This window comes from Sceloporus occidentalis, unplaced genomic scaffold (genome assembly GCF_023333645.1).
Source record: "Sceloporus occidentalis isolate IW3139 unplaced genomic scaffold, rSceOcc1.0.p SCAF_11, whole genome shotgun sequence".
Classification (NCBI taxonomy): domain Eukaryota; kingdom Metazoa; phylum Chordata; class Lepidosauria; order Squamata; family Phrynosomatidae; genus Sceloporus; species Sceloporus occidentalis.
In genome coordinates, this window is record NW_028316991.1 from 7,930,120 (window position 1) to 7,943,586 (window position 13,467).

At 40.7% G+C, this 13,467-nt stretch overlaps 1 protein-coding gene and 1 non-coding gene across 2 annotated transcripts; both read right to left on the reverse strand.

The window, feature by feature from the left end:
• Window positions 1-615: 615 nt before the first annotated feature.
• On the reverse strand, window positions 616-13,254 carry LOC149305508 (sorting nexin-16-like). Its single transcript, XM_089477483.1, has 7 exons — window positions 12,892-13,254; window positions 10,561-10,647; window positions 8,464-8,612; window positions 3,380-3,449; window positions 3,072-3,208; window positions 1,254-1,370; window positions 616-721 (listed from the first exon to the last, which is right to left on the reverse strand). The coding sequence occupies exons 1-7, from the start codon at window positions 13,252-13,254 to the stop codon at window positions 616-618; spliced, it is 1,029 nt and encodes a 342-aa protein (XP_089333609.1).
• On the reverse strand, window positions 5,416-5,546 carry LOC149305509 (small nucleolar RNA SNORA35). The gene has a single exon (XR_016271762.1). It is a non-coding gene; the product is annotated as a small nucleolar RNA SNORA35 (small nucleolar RNA).
• Window positions 13,255-13,467: the final 213 nt, after the last annotated feature.

A 13,467-nucleotide genomic window follows, 5' to 3' on the forward strand; every position in this document is an offset into this window, starting at 1 on the left:
ACCCTCCCAAAGGCTTTAATTGTAACACAGTAGTTCTGAATTGATATAAACATATTTTTGATGACATGTGCACCTGAAATAAAGCTTCCAAAGACATACCCATACCTCTGAGAAGCATTTGTTGGGTGGAAAATGCGGTTAAAGTCTGACCATGGAACAATGCACACTTCCCCTATCTTACAGTCTATTAAAATAACTAAATTGGAACGATTATGGCTTTCAAACAAGTGAATCTTTGTGCACGAGGGAGAAAAAGAAACACTGTCTTGGCAATGTGGTGCAGGCCCTTGTGGCACAAAATGAGATTAACCCCTACAAACGATCAAAAGTGCATGAAATATTCCCACTGGAATGCAATCAGACAGACGTTGGCAGGTAAATAATTTATGTTTGTCATAAGACCACTGTGTGTAGGGATTTCAAACGGGGTCAATCGGCTCCGATTTCAGATTTGACTTTTAGTTGATTTAACTAGTCTGATCACAAAGCAGCAGCTAGTGCGGTTCATTTTCCCAATCCTTGAACATGTAAACTTCCAGCAATGCCTTCAACGCACGGGAACAGTTACATGAACTGAAAGACCCGCAGAATGAGTTTATTCTTTGCACAGGTAAATTAGACACCTTCATCGGGATCTGCTACCTCAGCTACTTCAATTTCCGGCAGATGTTCCTCCCCGTGTAGGGGCTCCCAGCAGTTCTCTTGACTGTCTTTAGAAGAACTGACGGAAAGAACAAAGAATACAGTTATATTGCAAAACAAACATAGGCGCGTTGTAAATTGGTAAAATAATCCAGTATATGTATGCATGCAGTCAATACTTTAATGTAACTTTTTAGGTTGGCCAGCAGCTTGACGTTGCCCACCCTCCACGGCTTCTTCTTCTACCAGGGAAAAATATCTGGGGCTGAGCTTTGAAAGCTTAGACATCACTGCTCCTGTCCCCTTGTGGGGATTCACAAAGTACTGAATAAGGGGCAATATGGTGACAAATAAAAAGATTGTTGCTCTCACAACTGCAAGAACATTGTTGGAAGAGTTTAACCAATGTTAAAATCGAGTTTGTGGGGGAGCCGCCTTTTATTCACCGTTTTTTTATCTATGTAACTGGAGAGCTCAAAAAATTCTGCCATACAACAGAAATCTTGTAATAAGAACCGTTCGCATCATAAGAAAACATTTTAGGAACCTTTACATTAACAGTCAAACAATATCCCTCATATTAACAGAAGAGCATTGCTTGTAAGTGTTACCAGTTGTCAGTTGAGGCAGCCTGGTCAGCTTCTATGGCAGAGGATTCCACCTCTCCACTGCATTCGCTCTCCTCAGCCGAGTGCCGACGGCTGCTCCCCTGTCCTCCTGACATTTCCCTGCAAGAAGGCACTTTACATGTTAAGATGAAATAAACATGCAATAAAAAGACATCAACAACAAAACTTTCAAATTGTTACGCCAACAGGCCCGACAATGGAGCCGAGTGGGGCAACCGCTCCAGGCGGCACTTTTGAAGGGGCGGCACTTCGCCGCCCCAAGCCCTTTTTTTTTTTTAAAGCGTAAGAGAGAAAAAGGGGCGCCGAGTGGTTTTCGCTTACCAAGCTGTCAGTACCCGCTCGGCGCCCCACTCTCTCTCTCTTCCGGCACTCAGCATTACAAGCCGGCACCGAGACCGAACAGGAAGACTCGACGCAGGACTGCTGAAAGGTAAGTACAAGGGGGGGGGCGGCAGTGACGGAGGGAGAGGAAGGGTAGATAAGGGGGGGGGGCAGGGACGGAGGGAGAGGAAGGGTAGATAATGGGGGGGGGGGGCGGCATTTTAAAATTCGCCCCAGGCGGCATTTTGCCTTGGGCCGGCCCTGCCAACAGGAATGCTAAGACCAGCAACCGATCAGGGATTTTAATTTTGTCTACAAGATTTTTCTTCCTAATAAAAACAGCTCTTTCTCAAACGTGCCTTTAGTTTATTTTAGTTTATGGAAATCACACACCCAGAGGATATAAAACTCCAGATAAGTGATTGATGTGTAGCGAGATGAAATATATTAACATCTGCTTCCTAAGGGACCGTACTTCCACAGGTGGGGACTGACAAGGTTTACAATGGTTCTACTATCATAGAGAGATAGAAGTTTAGACGTTGACTGGGCTGACTCGCGAATGGGAGGTAATATACCAATCATAAAAATAAAATAAGCCACTGCTAAGGTATACAGTGTCATTTTCTTAAAAATCAAACCACTACAGGAATATTCGTTTCAGTAACTAAAATTGCAGAAAAAATAAAAACATTTAAAATTATTTAATTTGTGTTACCAGGAGCATTCAAATATGCTGTACTAAACAGCTGCCTTAAAATGGTGGGCCAAAGCCATGTTTTTTGATCGTATTTTTATACACGATAAAAAACTAATATGGGGTAATGACAACAATATAACAGATTTTTTATTTAAATAAAGCGATGCACAACTAGTGATATTTGCCCTATAACGGCAAAACAAAATAAAATCCTGGGCATATAGGATGGGGTCCAATTAAGGGGACATTAATGAATATATTTGTTGTATTTTTCCCCATTAGCTCTCGCTGTGTACAAATTATGTACATGGAAACTGTGAAAAAAGTCTTTTTTTGTTCTTAAATGTTTTCTTTAAAAAAAAAAAACCAAACGTTTTAATAATCCAAAAAAATTCTTATATTTACGAATATGATTTCAAGAGATAGGGCTATTTGTGCTGAAAAAAACCAATACATAATTTGAGTGAGTTCAAAGAGGGACATTAAGGTTGAACAGAGACAGCACAACGTGCCGAAAAACAATAAACGGGAAGGAATAATTATGCAAATCCTCACAATAGAAACATCACAGTTTTCATAAATATAATTCAATCTGCAAGCATCATTATATTGGTTTAATAAATATACTAACCTGCAAGATTAGTATCTAATATTAAATATGACCTGTCTGATCAAAGATCTTACAAAAAGTATATATTTTATGCTAGCTGAGAGAACAAGAGAATTAAAACCAATGACTCCCAAAAATGGCGTTCAGATGATATGGAAAAATGACTCACTGTATCCGGGTTTCCAATGCCTGTATCTGTACCTGCTTCTCATTTAATAATCTCTTTAACATTTCAAGCTCCTTCTGTTTATCTGAAAGATCCCGTTGGAGCCTGTAATTTGTTTCTTCCAAAGTTTCACAAAAGGCCTGAAAACACATGACAAAAAAAACAAAAAAAAACACTGGTTAGCTGAAGTCCCAAAAAGGCAGCGAAAGAACGTTTATGTTTCTCATATTTAATAAGACAAGGAGGACTTATTATAAAAATGCAAAATGGAAAAATAACTTATATGTTCAATGATATTCATATTTACGTACTCTGCTTTCTTCTAAACTATCGAAAGGACCAGGTGGATCGTCCAAGCAAAGAAAAAGTCTCACAGCGGCACTAAAATTAAAAGGACATAATCAGCTGAGTGCCTCAATGGCAAGAGAGAACAGTATATATAAAATATAATGCATTGCTCAGTGGAAAATAGATTTACTGTTTACAAAATCTAACCAGTGAAACTGAAACAATATAATTGTAGACGTAGTTGAAAACGGAATTTGCTGGTTACTTGTTAAGCGCCCAGGAGACTGCGGCCCCCGGAGTCACAACAGCATAGAATGAATATGCTTGTTTGTGATCGAGCAATTATTCATGAATTTCGCACTGTAAGGCCTTTATACTTCTTGTGCTACATTGTCGTTTGGGCACGCATTTCCAAGTGACCTATTTCAACCTCCATGGTGCCTGAATGCATCAAACCAAACAGGACCATCTGCTATACAAGAACAGCTAAACGGGGTCTGAGGAACATACAAAAGGATATGGAATCTCTAAATCTCTCTTTAAAGAGATGCAATCATCAAAATTCAAAGCAGTAAAAACTAATAGCAGATTTCATCCTGTTTAACAACTACATTCTGCCTGAAGAATGTCATAAATTATTCAAAAACATTTGTGAGAGCATCATTTCAGAGCTGGAATCCACTAATCAAGAAAGAAAAAAAACTATTGATGGGAAAGTACAAGATTAGCAGGTCGGAAGAGAAGCCAGAATACATAATGGCTGTTCCAGAAATGTATCCATTTGACTACTGCAGACTTTGTTTAACATTTTTTCTTGGTCCTTTCAAACACAGAAGTCGCCAATATTTACCATTTACCTTAACTGAGATATCGTCTGGCCTGGGAGGCAATGGACGGTCCGACCTTTGTCAACAGAAAGCTGCTGGTGAGGGAGTATGTATGTATGCAAACGTATGTATGTTAGAATGCATGAATGTGTGTGTGCATGAATGTGCATGTGTAAGTGTGTATGTTAGCATGGATTTATAGGTGTAGGGCATGTGTAGAGAGTATGTCTTAGCAAGGGTGTGTGTTAGCATAATGGGGTAAGCGTGTGTTAGTATGCATGTGCGTTAGCAAGAGTGTGCTAGTGTGTATGTGAGTAACATGGAGCGGGCGGCAAGGGACTGATTCAAATGAATGGGGAAACGTTTTGGGAAAATAACAGAGTTTAACCCCTTCGTGACAAAGGCTGATTTTACTTTTTGTACCCTTCGTGACAATGGCTGTTTTATCGTTTCTGCGGTGTTTGTGTTTAGCTGTAATTTTCTCTTAACCCATTTACTAAACCCACACAAGTTATATATTGTTTTTTTTCAGGACAAGAAGGGCTTTCTTCAGACACCAAAATTTTTTTCATATGATGTAATTTCCTATAATAAAAATAATAAAATATGACGAAAAATTGAAAAAAAAACACATTTTCTCACTTTTATTTGAAAAATCTTTTATTCATCATAAAAAACTACTGAAAAAACCTGCTAAATAGATTCTACTATTTGTCCCGAGTTTAGAAATACCCAATGTTTTTATGTTTTTTTGCTTTCTTCTACACGTTATGGGGCAATAAGTACAAGTAGAGTTTTGCTAATTCAAAACCATTTTTCTCTGAATCTGGTAATTCTGTCTCTATGTGGTATTTGGGGCATCTTTGAAGCCAGCAAATTAAATTTACCCCACCAAACCATATATTTTTGAAAACTAGACACCCCAGGGTATTTTAGATGCTGATAGTTTAACCCTTTCCATGCACTAATCCTACCACCAACCCTTGTCAAAGTTTGGGATAGTAATTGTTTTTGGTGTTTTTTTCACATACTTTGTACTTCAGGTGTGAAATTACAGCTCCTGGTATATGTCACTGTCCCACAACACCCCGATATGTGTTCAGCAACATCTCCTGAGTACATTGATACCCCACATGCATGGGTTTGTCAGATTGTTTGGGGGCAAAAGGGCCACATTTGGAACATGAGCAATTCAAATTCAGTAGGAATTTTACATCTGGGTAAAGAAAAATGCTTGTACCCAACTATCAGTAGGGACAGGTTACAAGAAAAGCCTGGCCTATCTCCAAGAAGGGATTTGATCTAGCACCTTAAGTGGTCCCTCATGCCACGGAATGGACACAGGGGTCACTTGACAGTGCAAATAAAAACGCTTAAAAATGGTGGAGCAAATAAAAGCTAAAAAACAGTAAATGTAACAAAAAATAAAAAAAAAATACAAAAATGGAGCAGGAACAAAAAAAAAATTAAAAATGGGAAACTGTGTGATACAGCTTGAAGCAGTCACCGACACAGAGTGCAGGTTTTCCAGGGCAATCTGGACAGTAAAATGTGGTGTCCTTTCTTTGCCCCCTGCTGTAGCATACCCTGCATCTCTTTTGGGGATTCTGCTTCTTTGCTGTAGGGGGGATTTTAAAAATAAAATGGGTAGCCCCAATTCTGTTGGTTCCCATCACTACTTGGGGACCAGGTGCATCACGGTACAAGATACCTGAAATTACTTCGAGCTGAAACTGCAAAAAAGACAGCTTCAGCCCAGTGTCTGCTTTTTTGTGCAGCAAAAAAGCGTTATAGGTTGCAATTTGCATTAGATAAATTGCAACCTTCTTGTACCAGGCCTTTGTCTTCCTCATAATGAGGTAGGGCTGTAGGAGTTGATCTGACAGATCAACTCCACCCATGTGCTTGTTATAGGCCCTGATGCACACTGGCTTTGTAGTGACCCCAGCTCTGCCACGGACAGAAACCTCCACGGTTCTCTCATCGTGGATGGTGCTCAGCATGCACACCTCTTTTCTGTCCTTGAACTTCAATGCCAAAAGCTCCTCTTGGCGTAGAGCTGAGGTCTCCCCCTTTCCTAGCCGGGTTCGTACCAGGCGTTGTGGGAAACCCAAGCGGTTCTTTTTTATAGAACCGCAAGCTACCGTATCGAAACAATACAGCAGCTTGAACAAAGGGACGCTTGTATAGAAGTTATCTACATACAAGTGGTAGCCTTTGTTCATAAGGGGGAATATTAGGTCCCAAACAATCTTGGCACTGGTGCCCAGATGATCTGGGCAACCTGGAGGGTCAAGGTAGCTATCCTTACCCTCGTATACCCGGAAGGCATGAGTATATCCTGTCTCGCTCTCGCAGAGCTTATACACCTTCACTCCATACCTAGAGCGCTTGGAAGGAATATACTGCTTGAATCCCAACCTTCCTTTATATTTCATTAGGGATTCATCCACGCAGATATTCTTTCCAGGTGTATAAACCTCTGGAAACCTGGCAGCGAGATGGGTAATCAGGGGGCGGATTTTGTACAGCCTATCAAACTGGGGGTGCTCCTTAGGGGGGCACAGGCTGTTGTCGCTAAAATGCATGAAACGAAGAATCATTTCATACCTTTGCCTAGTTATAGTTTGGGCAAAAATGGGGGTACTAAAGATGGGGCTGGTGCTCCAGTAGGAGCGGATGGAGGGCTTTTTTATAATGCCCATTAACATTGTGAGTGCCCAGAATTTAAGAAATTCTGGCACGTCAATGGGAGTCCATGGCTGTTTTGCCCAAAAAGAATTAGGGCTAGCAGCACGGTGCTGCTGGGCATAAATGTTTGTTTGTGTGACAATGTCTCCCAAGACATCGTCTCCCAAAAAAACCTGCACAAATTGCAGTGGAGTGAATCCTGTAACATCAATATTGATGCCAGGAATTCCAGAAAAAGGAGGGATAGCTGGCTTGTACCTATTAGGCGCTACCCATGCCTCTGGTGCACTGCCACGACTACGTGTGGTAGGCGTCCTAACAGCCACAGATACATCACTAGATGTATCTGTGAACTGACCAACGTCAAAATCTGACGCTGTATCAGTGGCCTCAGAATCTGTGGCCAAAAAGGCATACGCCTCCTCAGCCGTATACCGCTGCATGGTAAGAATTGCAGCAAAAATAGTGGGGAAGGAAAGGGTTAATGGCTATAATAAAAAAAAAAAAATAAACCTAAAAAAAAGTAAAAAAAACTAAAAAAAAGTAAAAAAACATGTAAAAAAAACAAAAAACCCAAAAACAATTGCCACTATGCAAGATCACTGTTTATGCAGTGATCAATGGCAATGAAGGGGTTAATATTATATGGGTGGCTCTTATAAGAGCCTTTGGATCAATATATATATATTTTTATTAGGGAACACACCGATCTGTCTCTCTCCCTCACTAGAAGCAAGTGAAGGAGGGAGGCAGATCCAATACTGATCAAAGGCAATGTTTAGAAAACATTGCCTTTGATTTATCAAATCATGATCACTCTTATGAGTGATCTGACCACTAGGGGTGTTATTCACTGGATGTCCATGACATCCAGCAACACCCCCCCGATGATGTCAGCAGGCTCCGCCCCCCGGCTTGATGGGCGCCGCCATCTTGAAACACCGCGTGTGTTTCGAAGACACCGGCACCGGGAAGGTAAGTTGAGCATTTAGGAAGCGATCGCGAGTCGCTTCCTTTGCTAAACAGGTGTTGCAAAGATGCCTCGATACTGAGGCATCTTAGCAACACCAGCTAAGCAAAGGAAGCGACTCGCGATCGCTTCCTAAACCCGTTTTTCGGCGGCGGGCGCCGCCATGTTTGAAAGACGTGCAGTCTTTCAAACATGTTTTTTTTTTTGCTCCTAGGAGCGATCGGGGGGGGGCGGGAATGTTTTTTTTGGTGTTGCTCAATGCCTCGATGTCGAGGCATTAGAGCAACACCGTTTGAGTGAAAAAAATCGATCACGGATCGATTTTTTCACCCGTTTAAAGACGTGCCGGTCCTGGCACGTCAATTGTCATAATCGTCACGATTTTCAGTGACGTGCCCGGACCGGCAATTGTCACGAAGGGGTTAAAGATCAGATTCACATTTTCTTTTAAAGGGACAGCCCAATACGTTGGTACCCCAGGTTCTTGGTGCGAACAGAAACTTGTATGGGAAGAAATGTTTCCTAACGTAAGCCACCTGTGTGGTTACAAAGTATACATTTGTCTCAGGGTACAAAATATTATGAAAAGGAAAAAAATTGCCAGAGCTATGTATGGTACCAATTTGCGATGTCCTTGTGGGCCACCAAGTTCTGCAGAAACGCTTGTAAACCCAACTGCCGTTCTTCTAGGAAGTCATAGTTGTAGTTGTCTTTAAACCAGCGTTTGGGTGGAAGAGCCAGTCTAAATCCTGGAAACATTTCCTTCAGCTAAAGGCAAAAAACAAAACAACATTTTAAATGGATGCCATCCCTGAGTTAACCAAAGTCAACCATTTCCACCATGAGAATATTAAACCAGGTACATCAGACAATTCAACTTCCGGTATGTTTAAAACCTTAATACACCTTAGAAGGGCAAACTGTTATTGCGTGAAATTTGGGAAATCATTATTAAATTTAATAAAATCAGTGGTTTTAACTTTTTCCAACAATTTACAAGGAAAACTGAAGCATGGGGGGGGCAATGGGCTGCAGCATCTACAAGTCCTTACATAGGCGAGGCTGTATGGGACGCCAGAAACGTGGTTTCTTTAACCAGCCTATTGCATCTGGTTTGATCGATTCATTCCTAGCACCATCTGGAGGACATACCACCAGCTGAGAATACTGACTGTAATAACACATGCCTGTAAACACTTATTAAACATACCGAGGTACAGCGACCTGGTACGGCCAAATCTACAAGAACAAAGCCAGCAGGCTGTCAGTAAATACCCACCTAATCAGCGGGTAGAGTGCTCACGTTTTAACAGGTTAATCTAAAACTGGTTGTTTGCCTCCTTTATGAAATCATAGGTGAGACAGCTTTACTTATTGTTTGAACGCCACAAGATAATTATTATATCTGGCATTACCTGCATATAAAAGCTGTATTAAAAATGGATATAAATGTCAATATAGTTTGTTCACACAAATTCACAAGGCGACCAGGGCTCCGTAACCCTGAAGAGAATGCTTTATGTCTACACAGGCCTGCTGCCTAAATATATGTGCACAAAAGCCAAGTTTTGCAAACGCCAGTAGATTGTTCTAAGCCTTCTATTACAATAGCATTAAAATGAATGTAGCAGTGTTATTTGATATGGGATTAAGAAATAACATCTTGTGGGCATCAGAAAGGCCGTGTGTAACATCATGCTCTCTGCGTTACATATTCTAAAGAGGTTTTCTGCCCGAGGCATAGATGCAGGGCTTTCTGGACTAAGTAAGTGGCAAGTGCTCAGGAGTCAGCAGGGGCTACTCAAGCCTACCCCATAATATTCAGATTGTTTTTGTTTATGCTGCTGCCAACACCGCTCTATCACCCCAGGACAGGTATTCGCTGGCAATAACTGCTTAATTGGGGAAAGTCAACACTAATCACTGGCCAGAGATCAGAGGAGGGGGCATGGAGAAGAGGACTGCTGATTATAACGTTCTAAGGCTAGTTCAATGAAGGTAGTACAATGGGCCGATGTGTCATATGGCATTCATAGGAGGCCGATTTTCCTACATGGGGACTCTCCAGATTTGAGTGGGTTTTCGGGTCGGTCTCTTCTTTCTCTGGGCAGAGGAGGGGTGCTTAGCCACATCCACTCTTCAGCCAGTTCCCCTCCCATTCACAACCTATTCAATGCTATCTAGGGCTAACCATCCAATGGCTCACAGCTAGCCCCCCTCCCATACGAAGACATTCTCAGAGAAGAGGGAGAGCTCAGGGTAGCCAGAGCTGGGAGGTTCCCAGGTTTGCTTCATTTCAATCAATGGCACCTCCACAGTACTTATCACAATATATATTATGTCAATTCAACTATGTAGGAATGTGCATACATGGGCAAAAAATATGGGTACAACCAATTCAAGATACCATTTTAGCTGAGTTTGTTTTTTTGAATTTACCATCTTCTGTCTGTAGCCAAGAACCAACCACTGCACCCAGTAATCGTGACCACGTCAGCAGGTCTTCTGAAGAAAGGGCCTTTGAGACCACGCAAGCTGCTATTACTCTTCCTCTCACCATATTGGTTCATTAAGAAGTATCAACAACATATTTAGGCCTAATGTACAAAGGCTAAAAAACAATAACTTATGAAGAGGTGTCTTTAAAGGGCAAGTCATGTTATTATTTTTCCTCCTATAAGATGCATAGAGATAAAACGCTAATTTGTTTCCTTACCTTGTCATTAAGTCTTGAAAAATCTGTATACCTTCTGAACACAACCCAACTCTCCTCTGGGCTTTTTTTAACTAAGACCTTGTAAACCTGCCAAGCAGATAATATATTATAAGCAAGAGGAACATGACAAATATAAATATAAGCTTCTGACTTACATCAACTAATAATAATCAAAACTGATTATATATTATATATATATATATATAGCTTGAATTCTGGGAAAAAAATAGTAACATCTGCTCCTTTAAGGTGCATAAGCACTTTATAATAGAGAATGGTTTTGGTAAATAAAATTAGAGATTTAAAACTGCACTTCCTGAAAAATAATACACTTGAAAAAAAGTTACAATGTTTAACATGATCAATAATACAATTAAAAAACAAACAAAAAAAATCAACCAAACTCCCCCCGAAAAAACATGCCAATCTATCACTATTCAAGTTTGGAAATACCACACATCCATAAGATCTCACCTAAAAGATAATTTACAAGCTATTTTTTTTTTTTTATATATTATACAGGACTTGTGACCTGTAAAACAATGGATACCTTTTTCACCCCAAGCACGACGTATCATTAAGGAAATATAAGGTTTGGTCAAAATACACAGCTATCATTCCCCCCTCCCCCCCTCCCCCCTAATGCTGCCATGTGACTGCTTGTGCGAGACGTGCATCTAGAGACATATAATCCGGTGTACTTATCTACCTTCTCAAATTGTAGGGATACATCACATGCGCACACCTTATATTTGTGTGATTATATGGGGGGGGGGGGGGGAAGGAAAATTGGAAATGGCCAATATTAATTTCTCCATTTGGGAGAACGCCCAAAACGATTTGGGGAGGTAAGCAGGAGTTGTGTGGTAGAGAATATCCGCCATGTCTCTTGCACGGCTCCCATGATGTCTGACAATAGGCACTGCGGCATGATGTCATAACCCGGCAAGGACAAAAGAGCAGTGGAGAATAGATGGCACGGGGCTATGCTACCTTGGTTACATTAGGTGCTTTTTTTTTTTTTGTAAATGGCCACTCTTATTTGTAATATTTGCCAGGCATTTGTTATTTGTATTAAAGGGAAAATTCCACACTTGAAATAATTCACTGTTTAATAGATGAAGTATTTAAAGGGAAGCTTCAGTGCCTGCACAATGAATACATCAGAACAGATGAAGGAAGCTCCCATTTTAATGTTTACACAGACAGCCGTAAACTTACTGGAAATACACGAGGGGTGTTTGAACAGCGGGCTTATCATCGGAGCAATCAATGAAATTGTCCCATCGGCAGGAACACTCTGCTGGCTTAGGTCACAAAACCACTCCGCAAGCATTGCCCCCATTAATCCCCGTCTCTTTTTGAACATTTTGTAAAGCCAAACCAGGGCTGGCCGCACTCAGCTACGTGGTAAGGGCAGCCGGTACTGGCATCAAAGGCAACTGTGGTTCCGGTCATATTTACTGTGCATATTGTAATGGGGCTATGCTGGTGCTCTATAAATACAATGGATTCAAATGCTTTATGGAAGTGCTAACAATAAAAGCATAACGGACTTAATGGAGCAGAAGGTCCCTCTGGGTGATTAAGACTGCATCATTCTATTGCTGAAGACAAATCGCCATAGTCAATGGTCTCATCATGGTCAATATGAGATGTGAAAATAAATACCTTAGTACAGCTAAGGTATGAATACAGAATATTATAACGATTTAAAAGTTTACCTTTAACAGACACTTGTACTCATGTAGTATGTTCCCCAGAGCTAAAGCTAAACCATCAAGCCCGGCCAGAAGAACTGATAGATTCTCCAGCATTTTCCTTGTTAATGTATTAACATCTGGTCTCCAAGTGAAAGTGCTTAAAATTTCAACAGTTGCTCAAAAAGGTTACTTTTACAGCACATAATAAACATCCAAAGATTGAGAAACGCTTTGGTTTGTCTTTAGCATACAGAATTTTCTTAAGATGTGCGGCAATTGTGTTAAAGTTCACTAATCTTCAGAAGGAAAATATAAATGCATTTTTTGTATTATTATTATTATTATTATTATTAGTGACCCTTTTTTAAAAATACCTTAATCCAAAAATATACACTGCAGTTAAAAGAAAAAATTACTTCACCGTATGCAAAGCATTTCAGAACCAAAGCACTCATTTCCAAAAAGGGCAATCAGTTTGGAAATAATGTATGTGCTGAGAGCAATTTTGAATAAAATCAGTTTATTATTTTCCTTCTGAAGCTTAACAATTGTCAAAACAGCGGTAAATAAGAAAAAAAAAATATGACAAAATGTAGCTGTTTTCAGAAAGCCAAAATACAAAACTCACCGTAAACTTTGCTCTTTCCTCCATCACTTCATATCCTAGTATGGTTGGAGTAGAGGGCCTCTCTTCCAGGTCGGATCCATCAGCAATGTGGTCACTTGTACCCGGTCGAGTGTTGTACTCCACTGAAGAATCAAATTTAGTCCTAATGAGGGGGCTGCTACATGCAGAGGAGGTGCAGCTCACTTGGTCAGGAACGCTCATCTTTTTGTAGCTTGAAGGATTGGGCTCCTCTTGTGGATCCTTTGAGGAAGTTGAGCTAGTTGAGGTACTGCCAAGGGAACACCTCCTTTGGCTTCTGCTTGCCACATTGGTTGAAGAGGAACTTCCCATGGGGAGAGGAACCGGTACAAATGGGGTTGCCATCTTTTCTGCACTCTTCAACTAGTACGTGGTGCCAAAAGATGCAATCTGACTAGCGAAACATCGTCTTTTCAAGAATGCAGCATCTGAAAAAGTCCATAAGAAAATGAGAATTGCTAAAAAAAGAAGCGGACAACTGGTCACTTCTGTAAACAGAACAGGAGGACCATGTGTCTGCCCCTAATAGACTTTTACAGACACATGTACAGGTGGTGA

Coding starts and splice junctions, on each gene's coding strand:
- LOC149305508 (XM_089477483.1), bottom strand. CDS start 13,254: ATGGCAACCCCATTTGTACCGGTTCCTCTCCCCATGGGAAGTTCCTCT. Junction 8,613..10,560: donor TTTCAAGACTTAATGACAAG/GTAAGGAAACAA, acceptor TTTTGCCTTTAG/CTGAAGGAAATGTTTCCAGG. Junction 722..1,253: donor GCTGCCTCAACTGACAACTG/GTAACACTTACA, acceptor TCTTTCCGTCAG/TTCTTCTAAAGACAGTCAAG.